Here is an 18282-nt window from a genome sequence, read left to right as displayed (position 1 = left end):
GACGAAGGACGTGGTGGTCGCTCTTCATGTACGTTGCAACTTTTTGCACTATCAAATCAACTCCTTCTGACTTTTTCTATCTTAACCATAGAATCGACACGATGATGACCATAATCTCAGACACGTCATCAAACCTCTGCTTCCCAAACCTCAACCTCCCAGCCCCAGAATCGGGCTACTACTCCATCACAGCCACTACCGGAATACCAAACATCTCACCATCGCTTGTATCTCTTGATCCCGGAATCCAGCTTTGTCAACTAATTCGTATACTGTACAACTTGAAGCACGGGCACAATCAGAGTCAGAATCATAGTGATGATGATTTGAGTGTGTTTAGTGCTGCTCTACCATCTGCTTGGAGTATTATTGAACCTGTTGAATGGAATGTGTTTGGAATGCATCAACGGGTTGGATTGCTTCATGTGCTGCACAGGACTTGTGTTTTGATGTCGGTATGTAAAGAGAAGTAGTCGTGATGCCATGATTTGTTTATAGGCATTAGATATGTTTCCGTCATGTGTTTGCTGCTCAGCTAACCTCTTCTAAACTTTTTCTACTCAGAATCGAGCCAAAATGTTGGACCCAAACCACCCATCATCAGCCATGTCCACCGGTCTCTGCCTATCCGCATCTCTATCAGCAGCAGACGACATCTGCACTCTCTTGCAACCAACAATGCTCTCAGATCTCGAAAACTTGGGTATCTTGGCTATCCCAGTCGCCTTTGCGTGCTTTCAGGTAATAAATACCGTTACTTCACTGTTGAGCATCGCATCATACTGAACAACTAACATTGTTGAATCCAACTCCCTGATGTCCTTTTTATGTTAGGCTGGACTAGTTTACACACTCTGCATGGGCACCCAAGCAACAGCAAGCGACTTGTGGTCTGGACGACTGAGTCGTCTTCGATCAATCCTGTTGCGATTAGGTGCATCTTGGCCTGTGGCGCTTGATTATGATGCTAAATTGGGTAATATTATTTTACTCAATTCGGCGTCGTCGTCGTCGGTGCAAGTGCCAACGTCAGTAAGTTTCAATGATGAAAATTACTTTGGCGTAGCGATATAAAACGTCGTAGCGAGCATATACCGTAGCGATATATATTTTGGGTTGTTTTTACGCTGATGGGCATGCGTGCCTACTATACATATATAAGGGGAGGAAGATTGTGATGATGATGGAATGAGGGATATGATGATGGATAACGTTAGCGAACAAAACGTCGTAGCGTGTTTTTGATTGATTATAACAACTTTTTATAAAGCCAAAAAAATGTTAAAATGTAGCACCATCTGGATCCAACTGCGAATTATGGTTACATGGCGACAATCTACATCTATATTTACTATGTCCGCTCAAGTATATACAACAGCGGTCTGACAACAACTTTAACAGGCAACTCTAAAACGTAAAACTTGAATACCGATGGCCTCCATACCAATTCCCTCGTCCTCCACCTCTGAACTTGTTCACTCACCCACTGCCTAACACTTCCAATACGCAACCCGCTATACCCATTAATCTGACTCACCACCTTCCATTCTCCACCTGTTGTATGATTACTCGCATGCTCCGTAATCAGATGCGTATACCCAAAATCCACGTACTCGGACAACGACGTATGATTTTCATATTTTGAGTACTTCCATTCATTATTTAGCTGTCCGAAGAGTGATGCGCCTGTTGTGCATGTGTATGTGTCTAGATGGATGTATAACTGTGTGGATGGTGGGTACAAGGTGTGGAGACGGGCAAGGGCGATTCCACCTGGATAGTTCATCGATGATACGTATAGTTGGAGGAGCGAGTATGTGAATGTTGATAGGAGGGCGGCTAGAATGCTGCCTGTGAGTAGCATCTTGCTACTATGGTTGTTTGTGCTTTTGAGTATGGATACGAGGGATACCGAAGCAGCCATATTAAATAACGGGATTACGTAGATGACGAACCTCCACTCCTTGTGTGGGAGGATTGAGTACATGCTTACGTACATGAGTGCTGGGATGAGATATTTCCGTATCTTGGCATTACTGCTACCGCTAAAACTAATGACAACCCCATATATCGATATAGGCAGAGCAAGAGGCATCAGTTTCGGTAGATGCATACTAAAATACGCATGCCACGGCTCAACACCCCAATTCGACGATTTACCATACACGACATTATATATAAACGATTTGGCTTCAGGCCACATCCATAGTTCGTTCCAGAAATACATGTCGACTGATACTGTCATTGCGACAGACATTGCAGCAGCTTGGTAACCGACTATTATAGATTGTGAGATTATAGACGGGTGTAAGATCCATTCGACGAGTATTATAGAGGCGGCAAAGACGGATATTTCTGCTCGTAGTACAGCGGCTGTGAAGCAAAAGATTTGTATCATTTGCGTTAAGCCTTCTGTTAGTTGTTTGGGCTTGCTATTACTTTTTGGAGTTTCCTGTTTTGGCTGCTTCTTCTCACTACTGCTATTACTACTCTTACTACCATCCTTTGATCCTGTAGCAGCCGATGATGATCCCGGCGCGTCCTTTATACCACTACTCGACTGCCCATCCTCATCAACATCGCCCAAAATCCAACACGCCAAAGCATAATTCGTAGCAACAAACGCGAACGTATTAGGCAACGTCCGACTCCCATAATATAGTAAATGAAACTCTGTCATCCCAATAATCGAATACCAAGCAGCCACGTCCTTTCCAAACCTAGCTTTAACAGCATCTCGAATACTCGCTAGTGACAAGACAGTCAATCCACCTAATACGACGCGCACGACGATCTGGATGTCGAATTTGGAAATCCATGATTGTTTGTATGCGAGGAGGGATGGAGATGCGAGAAAGGATAGGAGGAGAGAAGGCATGAATGATTTGGGGACTGCTCCTGGGAAGGTAAAGTGATCATAGAGAGTCATGTTTATGGGACCATAGAGCATTATGTCGTGCGTCGCTTGTAGGTGGAAGCTTTCTTCGACCTAGACGTGAGCATGCGTGAGTACTTGAGTAAGCGTCAGTGAGCAAACAGCACTCATCAATTTGATGTTACTTTGGTGTATGGACAAACCAAGATATAGAAGAGGACAAGCGAGAATGTCGCAATGTCGAGTAATGCATCTGGAATGTCCATTGTTGTGGACGTTCTCGTCTTGGATTGGCCTTTCTTCAACACCATGTTTAGATCCTAACAAAATCTGTACATGTCAAGCACGATCAGTCACAACTGTAGTTTCTAAGTGAATATACGACATGCAACACGTGTAAATAATAGACTTGCCCCTCTCCTTTGTATGCAATCTTCTTGTCTCAGCAGTTTAATCTACATCAAAATGTTATGGAGTTATGGGCGTTGGCAGGAGTTTCGACACAATACAAGCGTGTTAAGAATTTGATATTGAGCTGGCAACGCGCTATTGGAACGTGATTTACCTGTCCTGGGTCCTCAAGGGCTCCTTCAACAAGCCTTCTCCTCGCTAAACTAAACCAACAAAAAGCTGCAAGCTAGCGCAATGCTGCCCGAGATTCCCGGCAACTTGCTTCCAGAACACGATGAAATCTTGTATGAGCTCAAGGTTCAGGTTGGCTCTTGGTTGAAAGTTGGTCCAAACAGGCAAGTTTCTGTTCTTTGTTGAGCACATTTGGTGTTGATGAGGTTTATGCTAGAATGTATGTTTATGAACTGAGTTTGTATGCATCTCTTGACTATAGATTCCCCGGAGCGCAGCCTGTAAGCTTTGCCAAACATCATCTGGAAGAGCTTCAACATGAAAACTATTTCGTGTCGGAGAAGGCGGATGGAATACGATGCTTCATGTATGCTACAAGGAGCACTACTGCAAATAAAGTCTGGACGTTTCTGGTAATGAAATTGGAGTGATGCTGGTGAAGGATCTAGGCTTCCACATGACGAGACTGACTGTCTTTTTGGGTCACTCATGTAGATTGATCGCAAAAACAACTATTACCTGCAACCAAATCTATGGTTGCCATCTGCTGAAAACATTGGCAATCCACAAATTGAGACATTGTTGGATGGGGAACTGGTTTTGGATCAGTATCCTGATGGAAGAGTATGTATGCTTGGAACTTCTCTTGCACAGACAACAGCTGATTCTTTTTTGTTGTTGTAGAAATCAACCATTTTTTATTTATTCGATTGCCTCGTATGCAATGGCAAGAATCTATGTGAACGAAGCTATGAGAAAAGACTTGGGGTAGGAGCTAGCTCGCGTGAATAACCACATGGTGTCTTTTGACCTTCCTCTTTTTAGCATTTGAGAGAACTTGTGTTGAAGCCATACAAGAAACGAGTGAAGAGTCATCCCGAGTATGCCAGTCTACATGCCTTTCGGTAAGCACTCGACCTCTCTCCATCCCGCCACATCACGCATCACTGACACGTTTTACGCCAATGATAGAATTGAAGAGAAGCCCCTCCAACTAGCATACCATGTCCGAAAAGTATTCGAAGACATGCCTACACTGCTACACCTGAACGACGGTGTCATTTTCACATCAGCTACAGCACCGTATGAAGCTGGAACATGTGAAAAGATGATTAAATGGAAACCAGTAGATGAAAACACGGTTGATTTCCGAATACGGATTGACGATACAAATGCTGGTGATTGGAAAGTCTATTTGGATATATTTAGTGGAGTGTATGGAGAGCCTACGTATCAGAGGATTGGAGAATTAACGCTGGATGATGCGTTACGTGATGAGTAAGTATGCAAAAAGTCGCTCAGATTCTACAAGCGGATTGCGAGACATGACACATCATCCTTGCTAACAAACATACACCGTTAGATGGAAGGCTCATCCACCACAATCAGGACGAATAGCAGAATGTCGATACGATTCATCCGCCACGACACATTGGAAGTTTAGTCGCTGGCGTGATGACAAGGATGAAGCAAACCACATCTCTGTCTATGCAAAAATCATGCAGAGTATAGCAGATGCTGTCGCTAAAGAAGAATTGATAGCTACATCTACAGACATTCAAAGAGCTTGGTATGCTCGTGATGGTAAACCATTACCACCTTCAAGTGATGTTTCGTCACTAAAGCGATCTTCTACTGCTGGTGGTGAAGATCATGAACCGAGTAATAATGATGCGAGTAGCAGTGTAGGAGGAGACGCGAATGGGAATAAGCGGGCGCGTGGAAGCTGAGGAGAAAACAGAAGGAGGGAGAAAGAAGGGAAGAATAGAGTGATTGATTGGCAAGAAGAACAAACAAGCGGCCTCATGTGTAAAATTGTAATATAACACTAGCAAGCAATTTAGTACATTATAAACCAGTATAATTAGATCTGAAACACCTTGCGGGATCTCGATCTGTCTGTTATACAGCTTCCACCACTTTGCACCTACACAAAGGCCGCAACCAACTTGGAGAATGACAGAGGCATTTGTAGCGGACTTTGCGCGATTCCTACGCAAGTATCCTGAAGAAGTCACGTCTACACTACCAGACAGCTGGCAAGAAGTCTTTCGCAATGTGGAAGAATCTGTTGAAAACTCGGATGTGAGTTTCAAGCTTATTGCCTGTCACGCAATAGGCGATATTCTAACGTTTTGCATGATTTATATATAGGTGGTTGACTTTAAGGACATAACGGATTTAGACGAGCTTGAGGAACGGTTAGCATTAGATTTGTCCCCAATCATCAACGGAGTCTGGATGACGCCCACTAGTAAAGTCGCTAAAGATGTATGGTGGGAGCTTCCTGAAGGTGCTGAGCGCATGGAGCCTTCTGCTGGATTGTGTACGTCTTGATTGTGTCTTGGAATCGTTGACCTCATAAGTTCACGGTATACTGCAGTATTTTTCGCCGCATGCACTGACATACCACCCCATTACTACTAGTACTATGGCTCGACAAGGTCCACCGCGTATGGAACTATGGCTCTGAATCCATGCGCCGCACCATAGTCGACCTCTTCCTCGCCGACGTCCTCGATCGTCCCGAATTTCACAAGGAAGGTGAACCAGCCCTCCGTGCATTCGGTTCCCAACGCATCGAATGGCTCGACACACGCACCCACCGCGGTATAGGTGGTGAAGTAGACTATGCAATCGGACCCGGCCGCTCCTTCAACGAATATAAAGCATCACCATCGGAATTCGTCGTCACGGTCAAAATCACTCGGGATTGGCCAATGTCTGGTATGGCGCAGGCTATTGCTAGTGCTGGTGCGCTGCACAAGCTGAGGAGGAAGAAGAGCACAAAGACACCGGCTACGGCGTTTGCTATATTGACTAATGGGGATTTTTGGCAGTTTTTTTGTGTGCATGAGGATAAGAGGGTTGTGTCGTCGAGGGTGCATATACGTGCTGGACCGGTATGTGATGTTGAATGTTATGTGGTTGTTTTGGAGTGTGCTGTAATACTTACACAGTTACTTGTAGGGTGTGATTTGTACATGGTTGTTACACATTCTAAGAAACGTCAAGGCACTATCACCTGGAGCCAAAAAGAATCATATGTATCCATTGGAATTCTAAAAGATTCAGAGAGGTAGAAAACCTCTCGTGTAGCATAGATATTGTATTTGGAATTTTGGCAAAAACACACTATAAAACCTAGTCTCACAACCCACAACTCTTGACTCAGTTGTTTGTAACAGCGCTTAAGACATTTACACAATGGGTTTAAATGGTACAGATAGTTTGGATGTATTTATGGTTCAGCGTGTCCAGCACGCTATACATTATAGAAACCTATGCCCCCAACAAATTAAATATGCCTTTTTGTCACAGTCCTGTAAAGATTGGAAATCAACCTTTGCTCGTGCAGTATCCGTAGAGTGGCTAAGAAGAAAATTCGAGTTAGCATGTAGTGTAAGCCTTTTGCTTGTGTTGTGCTTTCTTGCATCAGGAGACTTACTTGACATCCAGATGCACAGTATGTCGAGCCAGTACCACACCATCTATTCGTCAAATTGTTAGGTCAAGACTGCGAGGAAAAAAAAAGCCGATGATACTACAATCGCCAACATAACGTACCCGTATCTACTACAACAACTCTTGCCCCCACAAACTGTTTTAGCGTATGGTCCACACCGCGTGTCTTTTGACACTGCCAAATTCAGTACTGCCGTTGATGCTGATGACGGTAACGGACTTGGTTTCTACAAAAAAATTGAAATGGGTTGAAAAAAATGTATGCTACAAGAGTCATGACGAGAACACCAGGCTCTTTGAGGTTCTTACCATGCTAGCAGCTGGTGAAGCCAACTAGACAAACGTTCGAAACGTTAGACATAAAACTAGACGCGATAATCGAAGGTATCGTGTTCTCACCACACTTGGTGCCACTGAGGCTTGCACTGATGCTATTGAGGCAGACACAGCTGGCGATGCGGCGGGTGATGCCATCTTGGATGTTGTCTGCGTGAAAACTCACTATTTTTAGCAAAAGTGACTAGACAAGCGGAGCGAAATGCAGAGACTTACCACGCTAGGAGTTCCCGATGGGGTGACTGATGGTGTCTAAGTTGAGGAGTGACGGTTCAAAAAAAGTTCGAAGATGCTGTGCAAAAGACGCAGTTGTAGCTGCTTTTGAAGAGTGCTTACCCCACTTGGAGTTCCTGATGGGGTTACAGATGGTTTTATGGATGGTGTCTGATATCATGAATGAGGGATTAGAAAACACTCGCAAATATAGCTGCCCGATGAACGAGTCAAAACTATTTTCTACTCACCACACTTGCAGTTCCTGACGGTATGCCAGAAGGAGCTCCAGAAGTTGCAGCCGATGGCGTTCCAGTAGAAGCAACATACATCGACGTCAGCGGCGATGGCGTCACTGACGATATAACAGCAGCAGGTAATTGACACGTCAAATCAATATTAAACCAATAATAATTGCCATTGCCGACCGTAGGTGAGAATCCCGTCAACACTACGGCTCTCACTCTCGTCCTGTTTACGGCACCGGGTATGACGCTGGCTAACGGCACTATTACATCGTTTTCGACATTGGTCGTCAACAGCGTGTTGTAGTAGTATGTTGTGATTTTGTTTGTGCAGGTTGCGTCCATGATGTCAAACCCGACTGCGAATGTTCCGTTGGCTGGGGTTGCTGATGCGCTGTCTAGCCAGACTCCGCCGTTGCTGAAGACTAGGTAGTTGTATGGTGTTGTGTCGAAGCAGCCTGTTAGTGTGGGAGTTACAAACCACCTGTAACAAATGGCGTATCGTAAGCGTAAGCTCTCAATTCGGTATTTGGAACGTAGTTGCTCGAACTCACCAGCCTCCAACAACAGGCACGAACAGCGTGGTGGCAACCGTCCGTGGCGTCTTTGGATAATTCGTATATGCACTCTTTCCATCAAATCCAGAAGTTCCAGTCAGGTTCGTCTGCATTGGATTCCAAATATTGCGAGCTGCAGCACATGTCGGTGATGCACTTGCAGGGGCAGGCGAAGGAGTGATTCCTGATGGTGCTGGTGATGCGACCACACTAGGTGCAATACTGGGAGCAACAGCTACAGTTCCAGCCAATGGACAAGAGTCCAGACTCATACTACTCCATATGACTTGTACACCCGTCGTCATTGATGAGAATGAGATGGCTTTGAGACGCTTGTTGGATATCCCGTCTGTGAATAGTGGCGCTAGTGCGATGCTTATTGCTTTTGGCGTTGTCGATGATATACTTCCGGCCGTCAGGGTGTAGTATATCGTGTTTGAGACCGTAGCACAATCTGAAAGTTTGAGTGGTTAGAATACAAACATTCTGACAGCTAGTGTTTAAGGATAATTTACCTGCTTTGTAAATATCAAAACCTATCACAAGAGGACTTGTCCCAGCAGGGCACGAAATCATCAAATTCAGATATGAATATGCACTCATATCAAAGCAACCTCGACCTATTGTTGTGAACCAGTACGCTTGGGCTGAGGATGCTGTGAATTGAGTCACGCCCGTCGTCGATATCCTACATACAAGTCAAACTTGTTAACATTGATCGACATGAAGTTCCAATTTTACACTCACGTATATGAACTTCTACCATCAAAACCACTGGTAGAGTACCCAACAGAGTCTCTACCATTCGCCCATATGCTTAAGGTGTTCGCCGTGCAAGCTGGTGCTGCTGACGCTGCTGCTGAAGGAGCTGCTGAGGGTACTCCAACAGCGGCGGATGGTATTATTGTTCCTGATGGTGTCGTTCCGCAGTACTGTCCATAAGCTGCTTGACATCCAGTTCCACAGTAATCTGTTGTCTACAACGAGGGGTAAACTGCCGTGTTTGCAAAGATTTGCAAGAGGTATTCAGAAAAAGGCAAGTCCAGCTTTCGAGACTCCAAATCGAGACTACCACTCTTGAAACCAATTCGACAAGCTCAAACTTGTGACTGAAGGCGTTCGACAGTACATCCAATAAACAGCCCAACAAGGAGGCACATAACGTTAACACGGTAACTTACATTTCCACAATATCCTATATTCGAAAACAAGAGCACTGTCAGCTCCGAGTTGAAAAATGTTATGTCGGCTGGTTGATCAATTCAAGACGCTTCCAAGCATCCAATCTGTACAATCTTTTACGGTACTCACCATAGATACTACAGCATCCCACGGCACATTTAGCAGCAGCTCCACATCTATTTCAAATAGGTTAGAATACGAAGTGATGAGGGTGCAAAATGTCCTATTTTTTCTTTCGTGGAGACAGCTGAGTTTCAAAGAATACGTACTGTTGCGCAGCTGCAATTGCCAGGAATCCAAATAGGACTGCTATACTTAGGGATCTCATCACTTGAAGGCAGTCTTGTGTAAAAGAACCCTTCGTAAGTCCCTTGTGGTCGAGGTTTTAAAACGACCGTCGTGTGAGGTAAGCAAAAGAGGAATAGAGAAAGAGATCGGCCACCAAGCTTCACATTATGTTTACTAGAGAAGGATTCGGTCTATTGTGCGGGTTGTAGCGACAATTCTCGGCATAATATTATGCAAGTCTTGCGATTGGGAGACTGCATCTTTCATGATGAAAGAGAAACAATTCGACCAATGTTTTGACAACGTCTGGAGAGTCCATTTTCTGCTCCGACAAAGAAGATTGAAGCAGGCTTCTAGGCGAGAAAATAGCCTGCTTCGTGGGCAATCAAATATAGTCAATTACCTCACGTTCTGAATACGTGTTTTCCCATTGACATGTTGCTGTCTTGAAAGAATCACCAATGGTAGTCAACCATGCAACCAAACGAGTGCGAAGAGACCATAGCAGAGATCCGATAGCGACCGCGTAATAAATATCAGCGACTTTTCAATGCCGAATCGTTCGAACCCTTCGCTACGTTCTCACTAATGGCACCACGATTTCAAAACTTTATGAAACTTCAACCATGTTTTACTCGCCCCCAACCTAGGCGATCGCTGTGTAAACTAGGCGCAGTTGAGACACTCGTATTATTTTGGTTACGTACAGTCTATTACTCGTTTGTATTCGTTTCAGATCAATGACTCGTTTGTATTCGTTTCAGATCCATGACTAGATCACTAGACATTTTCTTGTCTGGACGTCTCTACCTTCTCTGAATTTGGCTCGTCCGTCTTCTCATCTTTGCTCTTCTTTGCTTGTCTTATCTTGAAGAAGGTAGCGGCTGCACCAGCGGTGAGAACTGCAGCTGAACCAATGACACTTCCAGAGATGATACCAGCCGTGTTTGGGTTGGATGAAGGACTAGGTGTTGGTGTTGAAGTTGGTGCAGGAGTTTGCACTACAGGAGATGCAGCATCTGGAGAAGCAACAATTGGAGAAGGAGCGGGAGAAGCGGGAATGGGGCTTGGAACAGTGGGATTGAAATCTTGCGTGATTTAGAAAAGGAATAATTAGCGATTGTAACGACGGCGGTTATAACACTAATGAAAAAAAAAATACTTGACTTACTGATCAGGCGAATCATCGGCGGATCCATGACATACATTTTACTATAGTCTGAGGTAAAGGCGATTGCGGTAGGGGTTCCAAATCTAGCAGCTGTTCCGTTTGCATTGGTATGGGCACTTGAAACGTGACTTCCCGCGATCGTCTGTACTGTACCGTTTGTCCAAATGACTCTGATGGAGTTACAGAAATAGTCCGCTAAAAATAAGTTTCCAAGAGCATCAAGGGCTATAGAATAGGGCAACCCAATGAGGGCAGTGGTATCTTTATTGCCATCAGTACAACCCAAGCTAGGGCCCCCTCCAACGTTGCCTGCATAGGTTGAGACCTGCACCAAGTTCGAGAAGAAGCGCAAAAATGTAGATGAGGACTCCGGGACTTTCAAAAATTGGTTGCGACAAATACTTTGTCTTTCTGCAAAACGTACCGTGTTGCCAACAAGATCTATACGGCGAATACAATAGTTGTAAGTGTCAGCAACATAGAGTATGTTGCCCGTTGAATCTGAGACAACGGCCGATGGGCCATAGAATTGAGCACTTCCAACTAGAAACGAGACAAGGGTTAGTAAGCGAGCTGAGCGACAACAAGGGAGCGAAATGGCTCAAGACCTCCAAAGTGTAATTACGTACTGGCGCCATTTGTGTATCCTGCTCCAGCGCCCGATACAGTTGAGACATAATAGGTGTTGCTTAATTTTCTAATTGCATGTCCAGTCGCGTCTGCAATGTACGTGCTGTCACTCACAGAGTCGTAATGACTGCCAGCATTTTGACCAAACTGAGCCGCCGTTCCTTGACCATCAACTTCACCGGCTGAGCTCTGCCCAGCAATGGTCAAAATTGTATTGGATGAAGTATCCCAATGACGGACCATATTGTTGCGCTGAATTGAAAAGTTGATGAAAACGACATGTGAAGCAAGCAACCAGATCGATTCGTACCTTACTCATAATCAAAATATTGCCTGATCCATCATATGTGAGTCCTGGAATGGCGTGGTTGGTCAATATTAGTTGAGGATGGAATCCGAGAGTAGAAATCAAGTCAAATATTACCATATGGGTAGTTAAAGTGAGCACTAGTGCCAACTCCATCGTCCGGAGCCGTATTTGCGTAACTTCCAAATAGAGTAGTGGCAGTACTTCCGTCCACTTTTCTGATAAGATCGTTGGTTGTGTCTGCAACATATACAATCGAGTCATTTGTTCGGTCAACGAGTAATGAGAAACCTATACTAAAGGTAGCAAAGGTAGCCGAAGCACATGCTCCATCTACAATCAAGCAGAAAATCGTGGTCAAAAGACAACTGGTCAAATGGATGATTCAAAAATCGCTGACGAGCGATTTGGCCTACCACCGTGCCCATCGACTGTTGTTCCGCAATACGTTGTTACGACAGCTTGCTGATATAGCCCATGAACACGGCATGTGAAGTATGATGCAGCTGCTAGGAATCCAAGAGCACGATACATGGTTTACCAAAGCTGACGAATTCGCCTTGTCCGAGATATTTGTGTTTGCGAACCGCCACTAGGAAGAAATCCTCCCAAAGCAGAGGATGTTAAACATGGCTCTGAAAATTTCCGCACAGAAGCTCTCATTTTCAATCCAGGCGCAGGATGACGTGGTTCGGAAACTAATTTGACGAATGACGAAGTTCAGTACCGATCAAAGTTGTCATCGACAATTTAGGCTAAAGTAAGGACTGTCGTATTTTGTGGCCTACCTGTCCTCTAGCTACGTGTTTAAAGACGAGCGAGACAAATCCAAATTGTGGCCAAGGTTCCAAGATGTTTTACTTTTCTGCTCCATCAAAGAAATCTGTGGTGATCTAGATGAATCCAGCGTAAGTATTCACAATAAGAATCAAACATCTCTGCAGTTGCAACCATCTTAGTGGTGTCTTCCTCGGTGACTTGTCGTTGTCTGCAAACCAGTTGCAAAAGCAAGCAATTTGGCCGATCAGGACAGTCCAACGCGATTCTACAAACAGCACGCCATGCTGCCATTCAACGTTACATTTTCCAAGGGTCGAACGGATTTGCCGCTTCGTTACATCGTACTTGCGCTAACCACATTCCAACGAACTGAAACCGGTGGCGTTTTGGGTCTAAGCGGTCGCTCCTGAACAAAGAGAGATTGGAAAACCGGTATCGAATTTATTTGTTGAAACACAAATGTATTAATTTGCTTGTATTCTTTTCATTCCCAATAATTCCACGCTTACATTTTTGGATATTTACTGTACACCTTTTTTACATGATTGCACTCCTTTGATAGATTTTCTAAACCTTTTCTGTATAAGGCGTTCCAAAGGCAGGCAATTATACAGAAAAGGTTTAGGTTCCTCCTTTCAGCACCGTTGCTCTTCTTTGCTTGCTGCACCTTGACGAATAGAGCTCCAGCACCAGCAGCGACAACTGCAGCAGAACCAATAACACTTCCAGACATAATACCAGCAGTATTTGTGTTGGGTGAATCTCCAGGTGTAGATGTTGGAGATGTTGGTGCTGGAGCTCTAACCTTCAAGAGAAGCAACAGGGAAGCAACAGGGGAAGCAACCGGACCTCCAAATGTCCTTAACCGTACTTGATTCTCTGAACGATTTGAGCTTCCGCATTCATCTTCGGGCACGTCATGAGCCAAACCCAACATGGGGACATTACAATGGATTGAAAAGAATCTGCCCTTTTTGAAGCAAACCACCATTGGGGTCTCTTCTACGGTGCTAGCCAATCTTTTGGTCTGAAGATCTACGCTGATGCTGGATACAAGTCAGACTCCAACAGCAGAAAGAGCTAGACGGGATATATCTACACCATCAATGGAACAGCAATGTTGTGGAGATCTACTGAGCAAACCATCACTGCGATTTCAGCTTTTGAAGCTGAACTAGTAGCGTCGGATGACCAAACAGAGATTTGACGTGGAGACTAGCTTTCACAAAAGCGCTGGAGGACAACATGGATCTTCATATGGTAAAGACTCCTATTCAAGTCTATGAAGACATGAGACGGTCAGCAATCAGATCAATAACGGGGACACAAAGGAATCGTCATATTGATCCCAAATTTTATCGGAATTTGTGACTTAATAGTGGCGAAGACAAATCAAAGGTAACCATATACCAGGCAACCAAACCATTGCTGACAGCTTTACCAAGACTCTACCACCAGGCCATGAATCAAGGGCCGTTAAACACCATGAAGGGGAGAAGTGCCTATGAATCCACTCCAGCCGACTCTACATCTGAATCAATAATACTTATGTCATGATTGCAAATTTCAGATGTAGTTATTAGGGTGCACGAGTTGAAGGGGAAGTGCTGAGATAATGATTCTGTAATATCTAACTCTCACAAGCACAACACGTTTTGTGGTGACGGTTGGCCCAAACTGACTGTTGGGATAGTTCAATGCGACCGTAGTCAATAACAGCTGAATTTCTTGATCTTGCCATTCTATCACTCATTCTATCACTTCCAGCAAAAGAGCTTGGTTTGTCATTTCATGATACTACATTCAAAATGACGCAGTTTCCAAGAACAATCGAACAGACATTGGTTTTGATGGATTTCGCTGAATTTTCTGGTCAAATAGACATAATCGTACTCCATAATAGCGCAATTTTTTTGTGTATACAGGGAAATCAACTCACTCTTTGATTCGCCGTTATATTTCTTTTCACTCACGTACATTTCGGCAATATGTCCTCACATCCGTATGAGAAGCTACACTTTAGAGCGTGGTATTTGAACGTTGCTATGATCCGTCACGCAAAAACGCTCCAGGCAAAACAACCTTGAATCACTCTTCCCAAACCCTCAATTCTGTCCTTCTCGAATTTTGTCGTGTTTCTCGACCATTGCAACTTCTAGCATCGCAGCTAGTAACATAAAAATGCCTCCAAAATCTAGCAGAGGAAGGGAAAAGAAACAGCAGCCAAGAGCTCTTACGACGTCTGATGTCAATTTGCTCGATGCTGTCTCGAATTCAAACATTGACAGCGTATGTTGGTGTTTCGATATTAGTTGCACCGGATAGCATTAGAAACTTGATATTCCTGTACTATAGGTGTATTCAAGCATGTGGGACAATGCCAACGTCGAAGCCAAGTATCCAGTTTCGCTGGCTTCACCGTGCGTGATTTTCACAGTGATTCAGCAAACACGACGTGTACCAACACGACTTTATCCATGCTTAGGCTATCAATCGCTGTAAAGACGAACAAGGCACTTGTAGTAAAGATACTCTTAGAATTCGGTGCCAATCCAGCAGCAACAGACTCTTACGGAGCGACGCCACTACATTGGGCTTCTCTATCCAACGATTCAACAAGCCAAGAAATCCTACAAGCATTAATTGCCAGAGCAAACTCTAAAGGATTATCAAGCAGAGACTCGTTTGGCTCAACACCGCTTCATTTCGCAACTGTGGAGAACAATGAAGGCGCGGTGTTAGCCTTACTGGAACATGGCGCAGATCCAACCATCACAAACAATGATAACAGGAAGCCAAGTGATATTACAACCAGTGATATTATCCGCGCAGCATTGATTGAGAGTGAGATTCGAATTGCTGCAGCCAATTCAGCAAAACAAGCTAAACCGAAAAAAGCAAAGAATGGAGCCAAGTCTGGTAGTATGAAGAAGAAGGGATCTGTTAGTGCTGCTGCCGCTAAAAAGACGAAATCTACGCCAGATTTGAAACCAAAAACACCACCTGTACCTGCTACTCCACAATCTGCAAGTGAAGCATCGGCTGTAGCACTACCACCACTGCCAATAGCTAAACCACAACCAGAAGCATTACTGCCGGTCGAGCCATCAGCAGTCCGTGACGAAGAAACGCCTACACAACCACTCCCCATATCATCCGCATACCCCAAGCAAGGATCTCTACGAGCACTCAAATCGAAATCAACGCCAAAAGTATCTTCCTCAAACGAAAGCGTGAATAGGTCTAATGTCTCGTTGCGAAGTATGGTAGGCGAAACAAAGAAAGTGTCTGTCTTTACTTATGCTGCTCTTGAGACGCCCGATGTATTGATCCAGGCAAAGGACAGAAACGGGTTCAAGTCAAGTGAGAAGATAGGCGGATCGTCGAGATCAAGTGATAGGATTGGTGGCATATCGTCCAAAGAGGATATTAGTGGTAGTAGGTCTGTTGGGGGTAGTAAGTCTCGTATGGCCACGAGGGTAAAGAGTCAGACTTTCCAATAAAGTAACAAGTTTTGGAGATCAAGTCAATTTAATGATTGAATGAGAGTTGCAAAGATGAATTAGAATCAGTTTACCAGAAAACGTGAGACTTTGACAAAGTGTGCGTGTGAAAAGAGTCTTGACCGTTGTCTTGATCACGAATAGCGATGGAAGCCAAACCGTGAGGAACGAATACCGTTGATTCTGAATAAAAGAAACGAGCTCCAGCGCACAATTAGTGCTTTACATAGTACGTGCTTGCGTGCCTGCCGTAAAACCAATGTCCCAAAAACATCACGTTTGTGCAAGGATAGAGCCACTGATCCGACGACCGTATCATACAATATATTTGAGTGGATACAATTTGGATGTTTTAGACTGATTTGGCTGTGTGAGTCGCCATAGCCTTTGGGTGTTGGCTTTCTGTCCCAACTGTTGCCTAGAAAGGAACGACACGCTAGAGCGACCAGGAGCCAGGGGATATAGTTCACTATGGAACATCCAACATTGTCTAGCCAGCCAATCAATTTTTTTTTCATGGACCAGACACCGAGTCATTCGCAAGCCAAGGATCGAAACGAAAGTCCAAACCTGAAAGACAACAAATCACAAGTTTCCGAAGAAGCAGCAAAAGATAACTAGACGAACGAAGCTTGGATCACTGTTGGAATATATATAATTTGGAGTATACGATGTGGGGCTCACGCAACAGGAACGTACCCACACAATCAGCTGATGTTACCAAGACTATGCGCTATGGACGACTCGGGGTCAGTAGTAACCACGTAGGTCGACAAGGACAGCAGCAGCCAAGAACAATGGAGGTACATAGGGCCACTGCTGTTAACGTTACTCCTCACGCAAGATCTACCTCAGCTGCTCCGCAGAACCTTATACATCATAATTCGTATGACGTTGTAGATCCGCATCGCAACTTCACCACCAACAACCAACACACATTTCCACATACAAACAACATGGCCTACCAACTGGATCACCACTCAAACGACACTGCCATGGACATGCCACTCACCATTCGCACGGACCTAGACCAGAACTTGATCCGCAAAAACACCACCAGCAGCAACCATAGTAGCACTCACAGCAGACAACCTTCACGAGAGGACTCGGCCATCGGATTGTCGGATGATGACTGGGGTACTAATAACATGAGCATGCTGATGGGCCGTGTATTCAACAAGCTCGATGAAGAGGACGAGCAGCGATTGCTTGCGTCCCCACATAATCCACCTGCTCCCCAACCTGCATCAAACACCAATTATAGCAAGGCCAATTATAGGGTATTGGATCTCCCACCGCCACGATACACGTCGCTGCCTCGTACCAAGTATAGTGCTCCACCACAACGCGGAGAAGTTAGTGTCAAGGAAGCTGCTAGGTCGGCTCCCGATTTGATCTTGTTTGACTCTGTCGACGGATTCGAAGATCCAGCTGTATTTGATCGTGTTAGGCCAGAGGATTTGGTATATGATACCGTCACCGATGCTAGAGGACAAGAAAAGAGGGCTGTCGTAGCTGGATCGCCGATTCAACTCATAGCTCACCTCACTTCTCCCCACTGTGAGCCCGACTTCCCGATCGAATTCTTTTTGGGATATAGGTATGTATACGCTTGTACTTGGCACGATTCATCGCCTTCTCCCACACTTTAGTATTGCCACCTCGTCAACTTCGCTAACCATTTGTCATTTTCGCCGCTCTTCCAATATTTAGATCTATAATGTCCCCTGCCATGCTCTCAAGTCTCCTAGCACTACGCCTCCGCCACTCCCTCACAACAACCCAATTCGCAGCCCCAATAAGGTTGCGCACCCTCGTCGTAATATCGCAATGGCTCGAATTATGTGGAAAGGCCGATCTCAAATCAAACGTCAGATTACGAGACGCTCTCCGCTCATACCTCCAGCTCGTCATCGTACCCACCCCCGAATTCCAAATAAATCAAGCTAGGGAATATATAAAAACCATCTTTCAATCCCTGGATGAACTTGAATTGAGTCAAGTAGTTGGATTAAACAGCCCGGCAGAGGATGTGGGGCTGACACATGCTTCTACGTTTCCAAGACGGAAGGGGTCGTATAACAGTTATCTTAGCTATCATCCACAGCAGCAAGCACCACCGTTGAGAGGCGCCAGTATCACTGCACA

General features: G+C 44.8%; 4 protein-coding genes across 4 annotated transcripts; 3 read left to right on the top strand and 1 right to left on the bottom strand.

The window, feature by feature from the left end:
• Window positions 1-1351: 1351 nt before the first annotated feature.
• On the bottom strand, window positions 1352-3141 carry SmJEL517_g03915 (uncharacterized protein; the record flags this gene model as incomplete). Its single annotated transcript, XM_031169843.1, has 2 exons — window positions 1352-2989; window positions 3079-3141. The coding sequence occupies 2 exons, from the start codon at window positions 3139-3141 to the stop codon at window positions 1352-1354; spliced, it is 1701 nt and encodes a 566-aa protein (XP_031024174.1).
• A 534-nt stretch (window positions 3142-3675) lies between these two features.
• Window positions 3676-5187, top strand: SmJEL517_g03914 (uncharacterized protein; the record flags this gene model as incomplete). Its single annotated transcript, XM_031169842.1, has 6 exons — window positions 3676-3870; window positions 3953-4081; window positions 4142-4225; window positions 4283-4362; window positions 4430-4735; window positions 4821-5187. 6 exons carry the CDS (start codon window positions 3676-3678, stop codon window positions 5185-5187), a joined length of 1161 nt encoding a protein of 386 aa, XP_031024173.1.
• Window positions 5188-5413: 226 nt separating this feature from the next.
• Window positions 5414-6523, top strand: SmJEL517_g03913 (uncharacterized protein; the record flags this gene model as incomplete). Its single annotated transcript, XM_031169841.1, has 4 exons — window positions 5414-5542; window positions 5612-5783; window positions 5885-6360; window positions 6428-6523. 4 exons carry the CDS (start codon window positions 5414-5416, stop codon window positions 6521-6523), a joined length of 873 nt encoding a protein of 290 aa, XP_031024180.1.
• An 8289-nt stretch (window positions 6524-14812) lies between these two features.
• SmJEL517_g03912 (uncharacterized protein) lies at window positions 14813-16134 on the top strand (the record flags this gene model as incomplete). Its single annotated transcript, XM_031169840.1, has 3 exons — window positions 14813-14920; window positions 14987-15051; window positions 15117-16134. The coding sequence occupies 3 exons, from the start codon at window positions 14813-14815 to the stop codon at window positions 16132-16134; spliced, it is 1191 nt and encodes a 396-aa protein (XP_031024179.1).
• Window positions 16135-18282: the final 2148 nt, after the last annotated feature.

The sequence above is a fragment of the Synchytrium microbalum genome (genome assembly GCF_006535985.1).
Source record: "Synchytrium microbalum strain JEL517 chromosome Unknown SmJEL517_scf0023, whole genome shotgun sequence".
In the NCBI taxonomy this organism is placed as follows: Eukaryota; Fungi; Chytridiomycota; class Chytridiomycetes; order Synchytriales; family Synchytriaceae; genus Synchytrium; species Synchytrium microbalum.
Note: the sequence above shows the minus strand (reverse complement) of the source record. Positions and strands in the feature narration are given on the sequence as shown.